Source organism: Macaca thibetana, chromosome 1 (assembly GCF_024542745.1).
Source record: "Macaca thibetana thibetana isolate TM-01 chromosome 1, ASM2454274v1, whole genome shotgun sequence".
Lineage (NCBI taxonomy): Eukaryota > Metazoa > Chordata > Mammalia > Primates > Cercopithecidae > Macaca > Macaca thibetana.
In genome coordinates, this window is record NC_065578.1 from 76214599 (window position 1) to 76234897 (window position 20299).

The 20299-nt window shown below is 38.0% G+C and overlaps 2 protein-coding genes across 4 annotated transcripts in view; both read left to right on the forward strand.

The window, feature by feature from the left end:
- Positions 1-20299, forward strand: part of ST6GALNAC5 (ST6 N-acetylgalactosaminide alpha-2,6-sialyltransferase 5) — a 190188-nt gene that overhangs the window by 27546 nt on the left and 142343 nt on the right. The gene's annotated exons all lie outside the window — the stretch shown is intronic.
- Positions 3701-20252, forward strand: LOC126963117 (adenosine deaminase-like). Its single transcript, XM_050805114.1, is given in 1 exon segment — positions 3701-20252. A coding segment is annotated over 1 exon segment (1299 nt). The 5' UTR covers positions 3701-11539; the 3' UTR covers positions 12839-20252.

Consider the following 20299-nt stretch of genomic DNA (forward strand, 5'->3'; position numbering starts at 1 on the left):
TTTTCCATTTTCCCTGGAAGGCATTCAGCATTACTTGTAAACAGCAAAGATAAATGTGAATTCTGATATTCATCTTTATGAATAGTTCATATGTTTATAAATAGGAATAGAACAAAAAGTGCTGTCCCAAACTTTCCTTTAAATTCTAACCAGTATTTTAAATATTCCACCGCATTAATCTCACTTTTAAATAAAACATTGCATGTCTAAGGTGAAAAAACAGAAGACTCTTCGGCAATGCCACACAACTGCATATTTTTGAAAATAGGGTGGTCACTTTTAATTGATATAGAGGAAATTTGGGAAAGAAGAAAAGTAATCAACTTTCCTATATCTGGAGTCCTTTAACCAATAAACAGACAAACCAACATAAAGGACACATGGTAAGCTCAGCACACATAACTGAATTTCTCTTTTTAAGTTTTTGCACCTCAACCTGTCCAGTTGCACAAAGAAGGCGAGGAGAATTAAATACGCAACTGAGTAGCCAGGGCCTCTAGCTGCTGGGAGTTCCTCAAAGCTGTACGTCCCTCCCTCACCATAACTTGTTTGTTCTCTCCAGGAAGTATCATTTACTAGGGTGCCCAAATTCACCTCTGTAGGCCCAAGACTGTGAGGTTCCTAGACAACAGAATTTTGCTCTAAATATCATCCATATATTCACTCTTTCATTTAGCCCCATCTTGGCAGGCATAAGGTGTAGCACAATGAAAAAATGTAGATCCTGCCCCCAACAACTGTGTAAGCTGAGGAGACCAGCACTCAGAAGATATTTTAGCATAGAGTAAGTGCTAAGTAAAAGTTTGTTAATAAGGAAGGAAGGAAAGAAAGAGGAAGGGTGTGCAGGAGGGAGGAAGGACAAATTTGGATTTCATAACTCATACCAGAGAAAGATGAAAGCAGCATATTGAGATATAGAAGTGGTGTAAAAGACAAGAAGAAATCAGTTTAGGAAGGCATAGGAAACAGAAGTGGAAAATTATGGTATAATGCTTCAGTGTCTTTGGAGACAAATCGGATTTGAATCTTAGATTTGCCATTTGCTGGCAGTGGTTTTGGGCAATTTACTTTATTATGTTTGATCTTCAATCCACTCTATGATGTGTAAGGAGTAACAGTATCTACGTCATTGGAATTATTAGGAAGATTTAGTAAGATAATAAGTGTTACCAATTTAGCACAATACGCAGCACATAGGAAGGACTCAGGAAATATTAGCCATCAATAGAAGACACTATTTATTTATTTATTTATTTATTTATTTTTGAGACAGAGGCTGACTCTGTTGCCCAGGCTAGATTGCAGTGGCATGATCTCGGTTCACTGCAACCTCTACCTCCTGGGTTCAAGTGATTCTCCTGCCTCAGCCTTCTGAGTAGCTGGGACTACAGGTGTGTGCCACTACATCCGGCTAATTTTTGCATTTTTAGTAGAGACAGGGTTTCACCATATTGGTCAGGCTGGTCTTGAATTCCTGACCTCGTGATCCATCCAGCTTGGCCTCCCAAAGTGCTGGGATTACAGGCATGAGCCACCGCTCCCAGCCTAGAAGAGATGCTATTTATATTCGGGTTTTCTTTAACCCTGAGATGTGGCCATGGCACACAAATGTAAACATTTTCAAATCAGTCCCAGGTGGTAGGCTTCTAGATTTTTGTTTTTTACCTTTGAAATTGGTTCAAGACAATGCCATTATGGAAAGCCTCTGTAGAAGAAACTATTTTAATTGTACCAATTGCCTTTCTAAAATCTGTCAAATCTCTTAAGTTTCTCCCTTGACCTTTTGGAAGCTTAAACAGAAACTGAATCATCGTAAAATTTTTTAAGTTTGCCTTGAATCTACTTTGGAGCTGCATGAATTGAAATCTCTTGGTAACTGACCTTGTGTTGATCCAGATAGGCCTGTTGCTGTGTACACCGCCCACCTGCCACCGCCCCTGTGGAAGCAGTGTTCGCGAGCCTAAAGAGTTTTGGGTGGGGAGTTATGCCAGAAGTCAGCCAAGTGTAGGTAATGATGTCAGGTAGCATGGGAGGTTGGAGCGCAGGAAGAGGCAGGGGGGAACTTTAGGCAAGGAACCCTTGTATCCAGCTGTGCCAAATGGGCCTTCCCTGAGGACTTAATAGGCACCCTATTGTCACTTGCAACTCAGCAATTGAGGTCACAGTCCAAGAAAAAAACCTTTATTTTTCACAATGTCATCTTTCAGCAGTGCAGCTTCATAAGCGAAGATGGTGATGTTCCAACAGTTCATCTAAACTCTTTAAAATCCTACCAAATCCGTTGCAGGTAGTTGGTATGTAGGAAAGGTGAATAGGAGGAGGGTAAATATTGAAATCTGTTTGAGATGTGAAATTACATGAGTAAGGTTTGGTGTTTTCACCACAACCATTCATAATAACCAGAACTTTATATTCTTAGCTACAATTATTAAAGATTTTATAGGTTACAATACACTGGGATATTCCTTTCTCAAAGAAACCTTTAATGTTATCCCAGAATTAAAATATACTTTTGCAAAATAAAATGTTTATCAAGTCTGCCAAAAAGAGAGCCAATTATTTGGGTTTCTCTCTAGAATTTTAATAAATTCCTTTGATACCTAGTCAAAGCAGTTGAGCATCCTCACGTTGAACAAAATGAAAGCAAGGAAGCGATCAATCTCATTTCAAAAGTGAACACACATAAAAACCATTATATTTTCAGATTTTTCATTTTTACATTTTGCAAATAAGAATAACCTTTCTTATGTTTCTTACATGTTTCTTATTTCCTCAGTAATTTAAAAATCATATTTAGATACATTTATTACTAGTGAATATTTTTTCATAGTTTAATCACATTGATTTGTTTAGAATTATCGGAATATATAATTATTGAGATAAGGAACTGTGAGATAAGACAGTCTTATGGATTAATATGTTCTCAGAACATCAGTGTTTTAACAAATAAGATGTTATTTACAGTTAGCACATTGTTAGCCTCCCTAGATGTCAGTGTAGTTCTCACGTAAGTAAATATTTTACATAGTTCCTCAGTAGTGTTGAATGAGAAGATGTTTTGCTTTAGAACTTACAGATTGAGGAGATGGAATAGTTGCAATAAGCGTTTGTGGTACATTAATTCCAACATCCTTCTCTGATGAAAACACATAATTGGTAAATTTATACACATCAATTCAGAGCCACAAAATATTCCAAGGATGTAAATAATTATGGATTCATAGGATACATTGTGCTTTCTTAGTCACCAATGTATTCTCTGTAGAATGAAAAGTCTTACTACACATCACAACATACTGGTCAGCCTTTTAGGGCTTTTCCCAATTGCAAAGGGAGCGTGGTTACTCCTGCCAATACCTACCTATGCCCTCTCAGCATCTGCCATGAGAGGGCAGCACTGAGATTGTCTCCAGCCCAGGGAGCAGTGGGCACTGTTTAGTATGGGTTAGCACTTAGGTTTTTATGTGGAAGCATTCAAGTCAGGTTGTGGTGATACATGTTCTTAGAGTCTACTGTAGTATCATTTTAGTGCTTTTATTACAAGTCATCAAACAGTGTATCTGAGAAACATGAGGATAAAATATGGTACTTTCAAAAACTGCTGATAAATAACAAAGAAGAGAACAGGATACTTTGGGAATATAAGGCCTTTTGCATGAGAAATGTTTTGTGCTACCTATGAGTGAATTTTCTACATTTGGTCCTCTGAACTGGTTAACGTTTTCTTGATTCTTTGCTTAGTGTAACAAATAAAATTCTGTTTATTCTTTTTGAGAGTTCCCAAAGTATCTTTATTGATTTGGATTTTGCTTTTTCACTTTATTTTATAGTTGATTTTAAGTTTCTCTTGAGTGTGTACATGAGATAGCCATATAAAATGGGACAACATATTTGTAATAGCAAATATTATGCATGATATCTTTTTGGACAGCCCAGTTGCACAGTCAACTCTGAAAGTGGAACGTATCACTCTCCTCTTAATTCCTTTTTCATGTTTTTCCTCTGGATCAGAAAATGTTACCTTCTCATATCCAGAAAAGTGTTATAAAATGATACATTGAGATCATCTGATTCCCTCTTTATTGTGATTGTTTCTTTAAAAGAAAAAAAGCAAAAAGGGGCCATGAACTTATAAAGAAAGTTTTAAAGAATACACCAAAAATTGTTAAAACAATAAATGATTTCATCAAGGTTGCAGGGCACAAGATCAACATACAAAAATTAATTATATTTTTATATAATTGAAATAAATGATCTGAAATGAAGGAAATAATTCTATTTACAATAGCATCTAAAAGAATAAAATATTTAAGAATAACCATAACAAAAGAAGTGTAAGACTTATACTCTGAGAACTATAAAACATTACTGAAATAAATTACAGAAGATCTATATACGTAGAAAAACAGCCCATGTTCCTGAACTGGAAGATTTTAATCTTGTTAAGATAATAGTGCTCCTCAAATTGCTCTACAGATTTAGTGCAATCTCTGTTGCAACTGGGATTCTCTAGGCCAGTTGGCTTCTTTGTACAAATTGGTGAGCTGATCCCAAAATTCATATAGAATTGCAGGGAACCCAGAACAGTCAAAACAATCTTTAAAAAAAAGAATAAGTTGAAGTCCTTTCAAATTTCACAACTTCCCAATTTCAAAACTTACAATAAAGTGACGATAATCAAACATATGTTACTAACATAGGGATAAACATATAGATTAATGGGATAGAATTGAGAGTCTACAAATAAATCTATATGTCTTTGGTCACCCAAATTTAACAAGGGTGCCAAGGTTATTCAGTAAAAATATTTTTTAAACAAATGGTGCTAGGATGATTGTATATCCACATGTAAAACAATGAAATTGGACCCTTACTTCACACAATATAGAAAAATTAACTCAAAACTGATAAAAGATGTAAATCTAAAATATATGTACATATAAATCTATAAAACTCCTCGAAGAAAACTCAGGGGTAAATCTGCATGAGCTCAGATTTGACAATGAATTCATAGGTATAATTCCCAAAACATGAGCAACAACAGCAACAAAAAATTAGTTTTCACCAAAATTAAAATTTTTTGTGCTTCAAAGGATGCTATCATGATGTAAAAAGACAACCCATGGAATAAGAGAAAATATTTTCAAATTATATATCCCCTATGGAACTTGTATCCAGAATATATAAAGACCCATACAACTCAATAATAAAACAAATGAACTCAATTTTAAAATGGGCAAAGAATCTCAATAGACATATCTCCAAAAAAGACATACAAATAGACAAAACACATGAAAAGATTCTCAACATCATTAGCCATCAGAGAAATGCAAATCAAAATCACAAAGAAGCAACTCTTCACACTCCCTAAGATGGCTGTATTCAAAAGATACAATGATAACTTTTGGCAAAGATGGAAAGAAATTAGATCTCTCATACATTGCTGGTGAAAATGTAAAATGATGCTGTCACTTTGGAAAATGACCTGGCAATTCCTGAAATGGTGACACATAGAGTTACATGCGTCCCAGTAGTTCTACTCCTAGGTATATACCAATATAAATGAAAATATCTAGCTACAAAAAACTTGTAGACAAACGCATTATTCATAACAGCATTATTCATAACAATCATAAGGTAAAAACCTAAATGTGTGTCAACTGTTGAATAGATAAGCAAAATGTGGCATAAAATGTGGCGTATCCATACAATTAAATGTTATTTGGCCATAAGATGCAATGAAATACAGTAGTTAGTGATAGATGCTACAATACGAAGGAAACTTGAAACCGTGAAACCATTATGCTAAGTTAAATAAGACAGCCACAAAGGACCACATATTATATAATCCCATTTATATGAGATGTCCGGAATAAGCAAATCCATACGAACAGAAAGTAGATTAGTGATTGCTCAGGGCTGGGGGTGATGTGTGGATAGAAGATTGATGGCTAAAGGGCAAAAAAAAGTTCTGAAGTTGATTGTGGGGGTGGTTTCACATATCTCTGAATAAACTAAAGTCATCCAGTTTAGTGAATTTAGTGGGTGAATTCACACAGCTGTGAATTTTATCTAAATTGTAAAAATGAAACAGGAATGTGATGCTCTAACCAGCATAGGCCCAAGCCGCATGCTTCTGGGGAAGAAATTTCACCTGAATACTTGGGCTGTAAATAGGTCATTTTCCTGGGAAAAGGATGAATAGACACCAGATGGTAAGAAGGGTGAAAGTCTACTACACATGTCTGTGAGGTCAATAAGGGATCTGGTCTTTGCAGAGGAAGGTTATATTAGAGCTCAGTTGAGAAGAGAAAGGGAAAGGGACTCAAATTCATGGTTAAGGGTGCTGTGACAGGAATCCATACCTTTAATAAGAGACATGTACAAGAATGTTCATAACAACACAGTTTATTAGCCCCAAATATCCATCAATATTTGGACAAATAAATTGTGGTATATTCATAATGGAATACCATATGGCAACAAGAATGAACAAACTACAAAAGCACACAATATGAATGAATCCCACAAACCTAATATTGAGTGAAAAGAGTTATTCGGCCCCGCGTAGTGCCTCAGGATTGTAATTAAGCATTTTGGGAGGCTGAAGCGGGCGAGTCACTTGAGGTCAGGAGTTTGAGATCAGCCTGGCCAACATGGCAAAACCCCGTCTGTACTAAAAATACAAAAATTAGTTGGGCAGAATGGCTCATGCCTGTAATCCCAGCGACTTTGGGAGGCTGAGGCAGGAGAATTGGTTGAACCTGGGAGTCAGAGGTTGCAGTAAACCAAGATTGTGCCATTGCACGCCAGCCTGGGCAACAGAGTGACACTGTCTAAACAGAAAAAAAAAAGAGTCATTAACAGACATACAAACTATATGATCCCATTTACATAAAGTTCAAAAATAGGCTGAATGAATCTATGCTGTAGGAAGACAGATTAGTATATGTCCTTGTGGGGGGTTGTGAATGGGCGAGTGGAGGAGAGGAAGGACTTTGGGGTGCTGACAGTGTTTCGTTTCTTGATCAGGGTGCTGTTTATATGAGGTGTTCACTTTATGAAAATACTTTCAGTTGTGCACTTGTTATTTATGCACCATTCTCTATGTAAGTTAGACTTTGACAAAGGTGAAATGAAAAAGAAACTAAATAGCCTTGTTGTTGTTTACTTTCCCTAAAGACAGCGAGCACATCGTGTTTATTTCTAATGCTTATTCAAAGGAGTAGAGACTCTGAGGAAGGGTGAGGTGGCAGGATAACCCCTTACAAGAGTCAGAGTTATGGGGCTACGATTTCCTGGGCATGGAAAGAGCACACCCCTTCCAGCCTAGCCATTTCGTTCTTATTATCTTGGAAGCAAACTGTCCAGCTGTTCTTCCTAATGTCAGGTTAACGATGATTGTGGCCATTCCCTGCTGCATGGGTCAGGCTGTGAGACACCCTCCCCTCAAATTTACTTAGAGACAGAAGGTATAGATGGGTGCAAATGGGAAGGGAACAGTGTATTTCTCCACTGTATGCTTATGTCCAAATCAGAAACCAGCCTTATTCTTGCTTATTAATTATTAAGGAAAATAATTTTAACTATCAGGGCACTGTTCTTCAAATGGTGATTGAGTGAAGGGGATTTTCTTTGAGTTCTGTGAAATACTAAAAATGCTATGTGTTGATAATGACTAAAAATATATTTTCCACTCGTAAAGACAAAACTTCCGTATTGCAAAGTTATTTTCATAGAATAAAATCTTAGTTTCTTGAGTCAGTCTTTTGCAAATAGGGGTCCATGTATAAACTATCAAGAAAATATTTCCAATAAATGCACTGGGGTATATTTAGGTTTATTTGACATATACAGGAATATTTGAGGGAAGGGAGCAATAAATTCATCTCTTTAATTTGCTGCAGGCTTTCCTTAGAGGGAGTGCTTTTTTAGCTGGTGTTAAGATGGAGAAAGGTGCCTTCTATCGTGCTATTGCTGAATTCCCTGCTCCAGAAACATGCAGAACATTAGCATGACCCAACTGCTTGAAAGCAAACAAGATGCTCTTGTCTTAAAGAGCATCATTTCGGAGGAAGAAAAGCCATAATGAGCCCTTCCTTTTTCTTTTTCTTAAGTGAGGAGTAGCAAATGGTATTTAAGCTGTTATCTGGCAACAAAATATTTCAAGTAATGTTTTTTAAAAAAGCCTGCCAACACTTCTTTCTGTTGGGCAGTGATATATCTGAGTTAAAAGCCCTTTCAAGATGGAGAATATGACAAGAAAAGTTGCATACCCCTAACCAAAGTGGGCTTTCCAAGAGCTAGAATAAAGCCACTTCATTAAGGTTTCTCACACTGGTGTTTTTTGGCAGCATTTTTCAAGAATCATTTCCTCTATGGGGGAAATGAAGTGGCAGTGTCTTTCCTGACTGTTGCTAAAGGTGAAGTAAGCATTTGAATTGAGAAAGGTGGTTAAAATAGTATCTGAACTTTTGAACTTCCTGATCAGATAATTATTCTTGAAAGTCTGTATAAGATGGAAAAGAGAATTAATGCCACTTAAAATGTTTAATTTTAGAGGGATATCATTATTAAATAGTAATCCTTCTATAATTTTTTGATTGTTGAGTACAGGTATGACAAGAATTAATGAAGATACTTCTGATTGATAACATGGGATATAAACAGAAAGTTCTCTTAAATAGGAAGGTGTATATGTTTGGAAATTGAACTCGTCTCTTTTGCTTAGAAGTGTGTATAAATTAATGCAAAATATTTGTCTATATCTCAACCCCAGGTCTCCCTCCTGAGCTGCAGATCTGCATATCCAACTACTTACTAGACACTCCCCTTGAATGCCCCATAGGTACCTTATTTCAACATATTCTAAGTAAAACTCATCATCTCAGCCTTCTCCTGCTCACCCATCTTGGCCCTTTACCACTATTTTCTCATTATTTTTTCTATTAATCATTGTTAAGCCAGTTTCCAAAATCATGCATCTAGTTGTCAACCTTGGATTCTGCCATCACTGATGCCACACACCCCAACAGGCCACTTGCGATTTATTTCCTAAATCTACTCACTTTCAGCAACCCACTGTTGCCCATATAGAGGGACCACTATCATTCTACCATTCAACATTCTGCTAATGAGTCTTCTTGTAGCCCTTCACTCTTTTGCCTCCTTCAAGCTGTTACCAAGGGAGGGATCCAAGATTCAACTCTCATTTTTTCCATTTCTATACCAAAACCATTCTTTGGGTTTCTGTTCTTAGGATGAACTCCTCAACATGGTTTGTAAGATTCTATATACTCTGATCTTGACCCTGCTTACTACTCTCGCTGATGTGAAGCCTCCTATTCCTATTATCTCTGAGCACACCCAACCCTGCTTGTTGGCAGTAAGGGACAGAAAAAGCACTTGAGGCAGCAGGCTGTCACATTTGCTAACAGTGCAAGCCAACTTAGAAAAACCACTACGTCCAAGACAAAGGCTCTTTCTGTGAAGTAACAATGACAAGTAGAAGAGACATTTAGTCAGTGTTCACTGGCTGTACCTGTACTAGTGACAGAAAGTCCTGCTCCACAGTTTCTTGCATCACTACACTCTGGGAAGCCGCTGTACTTTACCATGCAAGTGTAGGCCCACATCTTCTCACTCTTTGTCCTGAGTTTAAATTCCTCCAACTCTACCCAAGGGTCCACATGCCCCTATCCCTGGATGCCATGTGTTTCATTGACATGAGGTTTCCTCCTATTAAGCAAGGAGGAGTCTTATAAATGGCGCTGTGAGGACAGATACTTGCACTTTGTCTTGACCTCTGCTTCACCTAGTGTATTCTAGCTACAGCCTTAGCTCACTTAAGTTTTAGTCTCAAGATCGTCCCAGTCCCCTCCTCTATAGTTGGTTCATGTTTTCATATATTGTTAATCAGGAATGCTAAAAATATTAATTTGATGCATTATATTTATGGGAACACTTGAGATGTTTCTAGCACGCAGAACCACCTGCAGAATCTCTGGAAGGGTTTACTTCCTACATGCACAATTAGCACAAAACCTTTTTAATAAAATAGATTTTTTTTGATGATACTATCTATTACTTACCTTTTAACATTTTCCTTTTCCCACCTATGGCTCCAAGCAGACTAAATTTCTCTCAGGTTCTTATTTTTGTTGTGCTCTCTGTCTTAGTCTGTTCAGGCTGCTATAACAAAATATACCATAAACTGAGTGGCTTATAAACTATAGAAATGTATGTCTTACAGTTCTGGAGGCTGGGAAGTCCAAAATCAAGGCAGTGGCAGATTTGATGTCAGGTGAAGACCTGTTTCCTGGTTCATGGATGGGGGCTTCTCACTATGTCCTCACATAGTGGAAGGGGCAAAGCAGATCTCTGGAGCCTGTTTCATTCATAAGGGTGCTAATCCCATCCATGAGGACTCTGCCCTTATGACCCAGTCACCTCCCAAAGGCCTCACCTCGTAACCTCATCACATGGGTGATTAGATTTCAATATGTGGATTTGAGGGGGACACAGCATTCAGATCATAGCACTTTCTTTCAAGACTTTTACACAACAGGTTGCCTCCAGATCACAAGGCTGTTAGCTCTCTTTTGTGCTTGGCTACTTTATAGCATCCGTTTAGACCTCACTTCCTTCAGGACACCTAGGTTAGACCTTTGCCTGAGTGCTTCCCTAGCACTCCCTTCACATAGCACCTAACACAGTCTGTTGGGTTTCTCTGAGGTAAGCTCTGTAACAGCAGGGCTCTTGTCTTTGTTGTTCATCCTCGCGTCTTCAAAGTCTGCCACATCACCTGGCCCAGAGCAAGTACTTAATGATCATTTGTTAATGAATTAATAAATAGATTTTTCCATTAATCATCTAATCAGTGAATTTACAATTCTATGCAATTCTTTGATGCTCTAAGAAATTGAAGTTTTATTTTCTGAAGTTATATATTAGTTTTATTTCCTAAGGAATTTGATTTATCCTTACTTGAAATCATCACTACCCAGTGGTTATTATAGCTATGCTGCCATATGGTAAAACACATGAAGCATCTAATATTGCCTTAAGAAAGCTGTTTCACAGTAAAAACTCTTCAGGCCTTTCTCTCAACACTTTTCATTTTATGTTGAAATTATTGGTGTTTGTATCTCTCTTACCTGTAAGACATTAGGTGCCTCAAAGGCAGTGACCATGTGTTATTCACCTTTGTATCCTCACAACCTTGTATCTAGTGCAGTGTTGGAAATCAGAAATGTCTATATAAATGCTTAAGATAGGCCAGAATCCACATCTTGGCTCAAAAACTGTATAACTGCCAACACCTGTCTCTGTACTTACACTCTCAAAGCCTCAGTTTCTACACCTGTAAAAATGAGGATTCTGCTGTTATAAAAGATCATCTTGCAGGGTTGTTATGAAGTGTTACATAAAATATAACGTAAATAAGGAACTCAGCATAGTGACTGAAACATAGGAACTATGAATAAGCTAGGATGGGGACAAATCTAAGTTCTTTTGTGAAGACGTATGGTGTGTCAAAATGTTAATTTTTCACTGCCACAGGCTGGCAAGACACGGTCGTAGATCTAGTAAAATTGTTGCAAAAAGAAAACAACGTGGCAAACTTTCCAATTTTTATGTTAAGGATATTTGTCGGGCCCCAGAGAAAGCCAAGTGGCCACCGAGCCGGCAGAGACGGGCGGAGAGCATAGGCGGAGGGAGCAGCGCCTGGGCGCATGCGGGCACCATGACCCAGACGCCTGCCTTCGACAAGCCCAAAGTAGAACTGCACGTCCACCTAGACGGAGCCATCAAGCCTGAAACCATCTTATACTATGGCAGGAGGAGAGGGATCGCCCTCCCAGCTAACACAGCAGAGGGGCTGCTGAACGTCATTGGCATGGACAAGCTGCTCACCCTCCTGGACTTCCTGGCCAAGTTTGACTACTACATGCCTGTTATTGCGGGCTGCCGGGAGGCTATCAAAAGGATCACCTATGAGTTTATAGAGATGAAGGCCAAAGAAGGTGTGGTGTACGTGGAGGTGCGGTACAGTCCGCACCTGCTTGCCAACTCCAAAGTGGAGCCAATCCCCTGGAACCAGGCTGAAGGGGACCTCACCCCAGACGAGGTGGTGGTCCTAGTGGGCCAGGGCCTGCAGGAGCGGGAACGAGACTTCGGGGTCAAGGCCTGGTCCATCCTGTGCTGCATGTGCCACCAGCCCAACTGGTCCCCTGACGTGGTGGAGCTGTGTAAGAAGTACCAGCAGTAGACCGTGGTGGCCATTGACCTGGCTGGAGATGAGACCATCCCAGGAAGCAGCCTCTTGCCTGGACATGTCCAGGCCTACCAGGAGGCTGTGAAGAGCCGCATTCACTGTACTGTCCACGCTGGGGAGGTGGGCTTAGCCGAAGTAGTAAAAGAGGCTGTGGACATACTCAAGACAGAGCGGCTGGGACATGGCTACCACACTCTGGAAGACCAGGCCCTTTATGACAGGCTGCGGCAGGAAAACATGCACTTCGAGATCTGCCCCTGGTCCAGCTACCTCACTGGTGCCTGGAAGCCGGACACAGAGCATGCAGTCGTTCGGCTCAAAAATGACAAGGCTAACTACTCACTCAACACAGATGACCCGCTCATCTTCAAGTACACCCTCGACACTGATTACCATATGACCAAATGGGACATGGGCTTTACTGAAGAGGAGTTTAAGAGGCTGAACATCAATGCAGCCAAATCTAGTTTCCTCCCAGAAGATGAGAAGAGAGAGCTTTTCAACCTGCTCTATAAAGCCTATTGGATGCCACCTTCAGCCTCTGCAGGGCACCACCTCTGAAGATGCCACCCCTCCAAGCCTTCGCCCTGTGGAGTCATCCCAACTCTGTGGGGCTGAGCAACATTTTTACATGTATTCCTTCCAAGAAGACCATGATCTCAATCGTCAGTTACTGATGCTCCTGAAGCCTATGTGTCCATTTCTGCACACACGTATACCTCGGCATGGCCGTATCACGTCTCTGATTATGTGCCCTGGCCAGGGACCAGCGCCCTTGCACATGGGCATGGTTGAATCTGAAACCCTCCTTCTGTGGCAACTCGTACTGAAAATCTGGTGCTCAATAAAGAAGCCCATGGCTGATGGCATGCAAAAAAAAAAAAAAAAAAAAAAAAAAAAAAAAAGAATATTTGTCTGCAATATAAAACAAAGTGAGAAATTCAATGCAAATAAAATACACTACAGGAAAATTTATAGAGCTCTCAAATGGATGAGTTGCATAATTTGTCTTATGAATATTCTTAACTAAAAGCAAAATAAATTGGACAAATAACATTCTTAGACTGTGAATCATTGAAAATGATATATACAGTTGGAGAAAAGGACAACAAAATCATAGCAGGACCTGCTCTTTCCTAATTACAACTCCATAGAGTTGTCTGTAGTGTGTTTGCTTTTCATTAATTTTGTGATTATCCTTCCCTTTTCTTTGAAATAACAATAAGAAAACACCAAGGAAAAAGGTTCTGTAGTCATAATATGTTTAGGAAAGTCAAGACGTTAAACATTCACATTCTAGGATGTGGGAAACAAATTTTAAGGGAAAAGAACTTTACCCTTAAGCCTTAAGCCTCAGGTCTCCCAGTGTAACATGTTTCAAGTTGTTGAGACTAAGGTGTTTGGCTGGATTGTTTGCTGTTGTCTGGTTGGGTTCATCTTAATGTAGTTTCTATTCTTGTATGGGTTTGTCTGACAATTTTCATATCATTTAGTGAGAATTTGTATTTTTTTCAATTGTTGCCTATTCCTCTGTAATTATTGTAATTGCATCTTATTTATATAATTTGTGTAAATATATGCAATCATGAAATTAGAAAACGCGGGTGGTGATATGCAGTGTCACGATTGCAGTGGTTAAAGATGTGTGATTTTTTAATCTTTGAAAAAAAATAAAAGCTAAGTAAATATTGTAATTTCAGGGGAAAGCATTTTAGCTGTCTAAAACTGATTGCCCAAAGAAATCAACCAAACATTTTTATTTAGACATAGATAAGAGGTTTCATATTTTTGACTGTTCTAACTCAGAGATTTGGAAATCTTGGTTTTAAAATATCAGTTTGATGACTGCTCAAACACTTATAAAGTTTCAATATTAATTTTAAACTATAAAATACTGATCATATGCTTCTAATGATACCTTTTCTGTAGGTTGTTATCAATGTGAGTGTGAATAAGCATTTATTAATACCGTGAATAGGATGCGTATTATCAGTATTAACATCTGTATCCATACAGTTGGAGATATTTATGTTGATGTAAAGACACAGACAGTGGTAATTTATATGCCTTTCAAAATCCCAGTGATTATAACATTCTGCTCCTCTGACTATACATTAGGTAAATGGTATATTTAAATAAGTGGTCAAGGCCAAAAAAAAAGAGCATAATTCAAGTTCAGCACCCACTACAATTGTACATGATAAAAATGAGGCATTCATCAGGCTAATCCTTTCGCCTCTAGAATTTCATGTGCACTGAGAGAAAAGTCCATTGATCTACATTCAGCTCTTAAAAACTGCACTTTCTATTAGAAGACAGAACATACGCTCACTTAGGAAATACTTCAGGCTGATACTGCTAAGATTTTAACACATTTATAAAACTTCCTTGGTGGTAATAATAATCATTTTTTCTACTTGAGAATTTGGAATGTTAACAGAAGACATGTTTTCTACCAAAATAAAGGCAAGATTGATCTAGCCATCTGCATTTTAAAAAAACCTCATTGAAATACTCCTGTAGAATAGATCGCTAACTTTTCCTTGCTTTTGTAGTTCATAGTTTTTAGGAAAAAAGTATCTTTTACCTTTAAACCAAGAAGGGAATCCAAATTTTGATTGAAAGCACTCCTGTACCTGTGTTCTCATAAGTATTTCTGAGACACGAGTTTGCAAGTAGGAAGCTGGCACGGATGACACAACTGGGAGGGACGGGACTAAGCCAGCCTCATCCAGCTACATGCAGCTGCTTCACCTTTGTCTCCAAAGGACTCATCCCTTGTTCCACATTTTAAAAGCAACCACACATTTACAAAGAAATTCTCAATCTTCTTGTTTTCTCTTTAATTCTCTTTAAGGAATGAAAAAAAAATCTGTATGTCCTATTCAGATGCTATACATTGGTCTTAGGGACTAGAACTGAAAACTTTTATGATCAAAAAATTTTCTCCTCCAGTTGTCATCCTGTTCTAAATTTTACTTTATTTTTTGATGTAGGGATGTTTCTTTAAACATCAAGATTTTAGTTTCCACTAGAAAACTAATGAATTATTAAAGGATGGGAACTTGAAACAATCTTTAGTGCTCAATAAGGAGAAACCACAAGGCTTGAATAAACTGTTCCATATTTCTCTTTTAATGCTCCGTTTAAAATCTAGACAGTGTGTCATAAGCCTTTAAAAAAAAAAGGATTGTGTTTACCAATATGGAATATGAGGTTTTTGTTTCTTTTTAGGTACTTTTCTTGTAATTAGTATATACCTTGATGTTACCATGGCTATGGCTTCATGTTCCAAACAATGAGTTTTTTCTTACGTTTGGTTCAACCAAAATAATGTTAGTATAATTTCCCTGTAAATAATTCTTTGTTGATAATCAGTGTTAATGCCACTAAAAATTGAGTATAAATATCAACAGAGTACATTGGTAAATGATTAACAGGACAAATGAAAAGAAAAATAGAAATTCTAAACAGAATTGCTATACTTCTCCAGAATTCGTTCCTCCTAGAATAACTCCCTCACGGTGAATGAAAAGTCAGGTGGGCAAGGCTATGAGTTCCACTTCCTTCAACTATACAGGTTTTGATTTGGAAAAGGAAATTTTGACCTCATTATTTCATCCTGCCTTGAACCCAGTTTTTATGCATCTACTTTATTATTGCTCTTTGCATGTAGATTAAAACAAATATTTTATTTTGACTTTAACCTAGAATGAGCATTACAGTTATAAGCAATTGACACAAGATAAACCTAAAAGAACTAAAAAAACACATAAGAGTAAGGTTCATGATAGACAAAAACTGACTTGCTAGCAATATTAAACATTGCTAAACTCAAGCAAGGAAAAATTAGGCTAAACATTGTCAATATTGTCAAAACGTCTATTCATTCATAATCTATTATTGATCTAGGATAACTAATAAATCTGTACACTACGATTCATTTTTTTGGAAAACTGAACTCCCAACTTACACACAATATTCTAGTTGCCTCTGAGTAATGAGGTTATAAATAATGTAAAATTTTGGTGTCTTGTTTTTCTTTAGTAGAAAATTTATTGCCTAGGTATAGTAGTGTATTAGTCAGGGTTCTCCAGGAAATCAAAAACAATAGGTATTATATATAAATGTATATTTATATTTGTATGTGTGTATTTATTATAAAGAATTGGCTTATGTGATTATGAGGCTAAGAAGTCCTAAGATCTACAGTCTCCAGGCTGGAGACCCAGGCAAGCCAGTGGTATAAGTTCTGATACAAAGGCTAGCAGGCTGAAGACCCAGGAAGAGCCAGTTTTTCAGTTTGAGTCCAAAGGCAGGAAAAGACCCATGTCCCAGCTCAACAGTCAATAGTAGGTGCTCCCTCTTACTGGGCCTTTTGGTGCTATTCGGGTCTTCAACTGATTGGATGGAGCCCACTCACATTAGGGAGCAGAGTAAGCTTTACTCAGTCTACCAATTCAGATGGTTATCTCATCCAGAAACACCCAGAATAATGTTTGATCAAATGTCTGGGCACTCCATGGCCAAGTCAATTTGACACATAAGTTAACTGTCACACTAGGTAACATATGAAGAATTATTTTTAAAAAATGTTAATCAGCTTGGTGGAAATTACCATCTTTCTAGAAAATAGAGTTGGAGAAGAGAATGAAGCTGATAATGTGCCTGACATCTTTTTTCTGGCTTCTATTCCAGTCTGAGAGTGAGGAAAAGAAGAGATCTCTAATGAAAATGCTTCTAGTGTGTTGGTCATTTTTACCACAACATCAGTAATAGAAGAGAAAGTCAAAAGAATGAGGCTCCAGGCCAGGTTTGGTGACTCACACCTATAATCCCAACACTTTGGGAGGCCGAGGCGGGCAGATCACGAGAGGTCAAGAGATTGAGACCATCCTGGCCAACATGGTAAAACCCCGTCTCTACTAAAAATACAAAAATTAGCTGGGCGTGGTGGCACATACCTGTAGTCCCAGCTACTCAGGAGGCTGAGGCAGGAGAATCGCTTGAACCCCGGGGGGCAGAGCTTGCAGTGAGCCGAGATCACACCACTGCACTCCAGCCTAGCAACACAGTGAGACTTCATGTCAAAAGAAAAAAAAAAAAAAAAAAAAGAATGACACTCCAAGCTAAGCACCTGGGCACCAGGCAGTCCTCATCCCTCTCACTGCTTTGGAGTTTGCCAGATTTGGGTACTTTGATCCCTAGGGAATAAACACTCCTTAGCTGGACAGCAACATAGATAACTCTTAAATGAACTGTGTCTGTTACATACACACAGGCGCACATAGAGTTTCAATGAGGTTTACTGAAATAAAGTAGCCTCTACACTGAAGAATTGTAAGGACTGTATTCTATCCATTTCCTGTTTACTTCTCCATTTATTTGTATTCATAGATAAGGTTTACTAGCACATCATTAAGATACTGTAAAACAGCATTAAAATCCTACCTTTTAATTTCCTCAGGTAAGCATCTCTCTTCTTGTCTTAGCAATGCCTCGGTTCTCAAGCCTTGGTTATCTTACTCTGTAATTGTGAGTGACGAACTTTCTGAACTGGATGACTGCCTCTGATTTTACCCCTTCAAATTCCTCTTCCTTGCAGCTGATTGACTGATCCCTCTGGTGAACAAATATGATCATGCCCTCCCAATTTAAACAGCTTCCAGGCTGCCTCGATAACGTGAAGATTGAGGGAAAACGCCTCAGCCTGGCTCGGACAGTGCCTCCTGTCTTGGGCTGCTTGGCTCCTCTCTTCCCATTCAGCCTTGTTACTCTCCAGAAGTACCAAGCAGCTTAATAGGTTTTCATATGCCCCAAGGAATGTGTGCGCCATTGTTCACACTGTTATTGCTCCTAGATGGCTCCCCCACTCACTGAAAATCCCCACCTTGTTCCCTTAATGGGTGTCGATTTAGTCTTCAAGGCATGACTCAGGCATGTTCCTTTCCCAAAAGTTTTCTCTGACACTTCCTCTATTAAAGGACAAGGTGCCTTTCCTCTGTCTTTCAAAGGAAATTTACCAGTGATCGCACTGAGCGTACATCCAATAGTCTCATCTCCTCGGCTATAAAGTCTTTGGTTTTAGAACCTGTATTAATTCATCTTAACATCCCCTGTGCCTAACAGAGTATAAGTGCTGAGTGAATGGGGGCTGAGCTAAGCTAAATTCCAAAGATCAAGCCAAGAGTTCTTAGTTACTTTAAAAATAAAAAAATAAACTTCTGACTTTTCTTCATTATAATCTTGGCAAATCAGAATACCCTTGCCCTAAAATAACTGTAATCAGGGAGTTGACGCTAAGGTGATAATGAGAACTGCAGTATTACTACAGTAATGAATTACTACACTAATGAATCTTTTAGCATTGTACAAAAAATAATAGAAAAGATCCATAACCAGTTTCACAAAGAACTGCTAATAAAAATCAGAGAAAACACTATAAATATGGCATTAAATAAGGTAGAAAGCTGGGCTGAAACTTAAAGATGGAAATATTTGCAGAAAACTAAGGCAGTGAGAAATAATGTCCTGTATCATGTTTTGACGTGTTATATTCATCTTTCTGGTGATGACTTTATTTCACATGTAAATTAGGAAAAAGGGAAAGGGAAGCGTATCCATATCATTCATGTCCAGGGAAGGAAAGTCAAGTATCTTAGAACAGCTTTTCAAGTCAGCTCTACATAGCTGGGCTTTTGAAGTGCTGGTGAATTTTTTTAATCTCACCTTCTACAAAGAAATAACAAAACTTAGAAATTTAAAAATCCAGGCTACTGTCAATTCTGTGACTTTCCATGAATCAGTCTCATTATTCTTTGACATATTAAAAGAAAACAGCCATATGACTGATAAAATTTGGTGAATTTCAGATGCATATGCCATAGAAACTGTGAAGAAATTTAAATCTTAAAGTACTGATCTTTGGGCTTTTTAAAAAACCTTCCAGTTCAGATATAATGTCTGACACTGAATAATCAACTTATCTACTTTACTAAAAATGGCCAGTACCCCAAACTAACACTGTAAGTATACCCAGTTGGGAATTTTAAATTGTGGTATACTCTGAGTGCTTCATAGAAGTTCCCACTCTTACCTCCTTCTGAAAAGTTTTTTATGCATAGTCACATGCTGTGTACCTGCATTACCTTCTTATACTGGTCACAACGGATTGGATCAGGGAACCGTGGCTGGCCCAAAGTCAGCCTATGGGCTAATCTTATAAGTAGATGTGGCCAATCTGATATTTATGCTGGAGAGTAACTGACAAGTCAATCAGATACTCTCTTGAAGAGTTTGAATATGGAAACACAAATAATAGAGTAATGCCCAAGTCCCCAAACAGAAAACATACGGTAGAAAGAAGAATAGAGAGCTCAGGGTGGGTTGCTGTAGTGTAAACCATCATTTAATCATAGTTAAGGCATGGCCATGAGAATAGGAAATAGCCATAATGAATGAGAAGTGAACTGCTAATGGCAGAGAATGTAGACTACCTGCTTGAGAGATTTGGTAAAGGAAAGAATAAAACAATATTTTAGTGAGAATTATGCCTGAGAGACTTTATTTAGGGTAGACTGGTAGTAGGAACAAATTTAGAGTCTAAGGCATAGCTTGAAGATGAAAGAAAAAAGAAAGTTACAAATGTGGCATGGCCCCAGAGGAGAAAACTGAAACCAAACTGGGAAGAGAGAATTTATCCTTGGAAAGAGGGAAAAGCACCCTTTCTCTAACACAGAAAGAATGGAGAAAAGATAGTGGAAGACACTAAGAACTGGAAAGAAAATGAGTGAAAAGGGGCTCTTCTTTTCCTATCTTGGGGATTGATCTTCAGTACAAAGAAAAGTAAGATATATAAAACAAGAAAACAATGGAGAAAAATCAATGAAACAAAAAACGGATTCTTAAAAACAAGTCAATAAAACTGATAAACCTCTAGTAAGACTCACAAAGTTATAAAACAAGAAGACAGAAATCACCAACAGCAAAAATAAAATAAGGATTTCAATACAAATTCTGCAG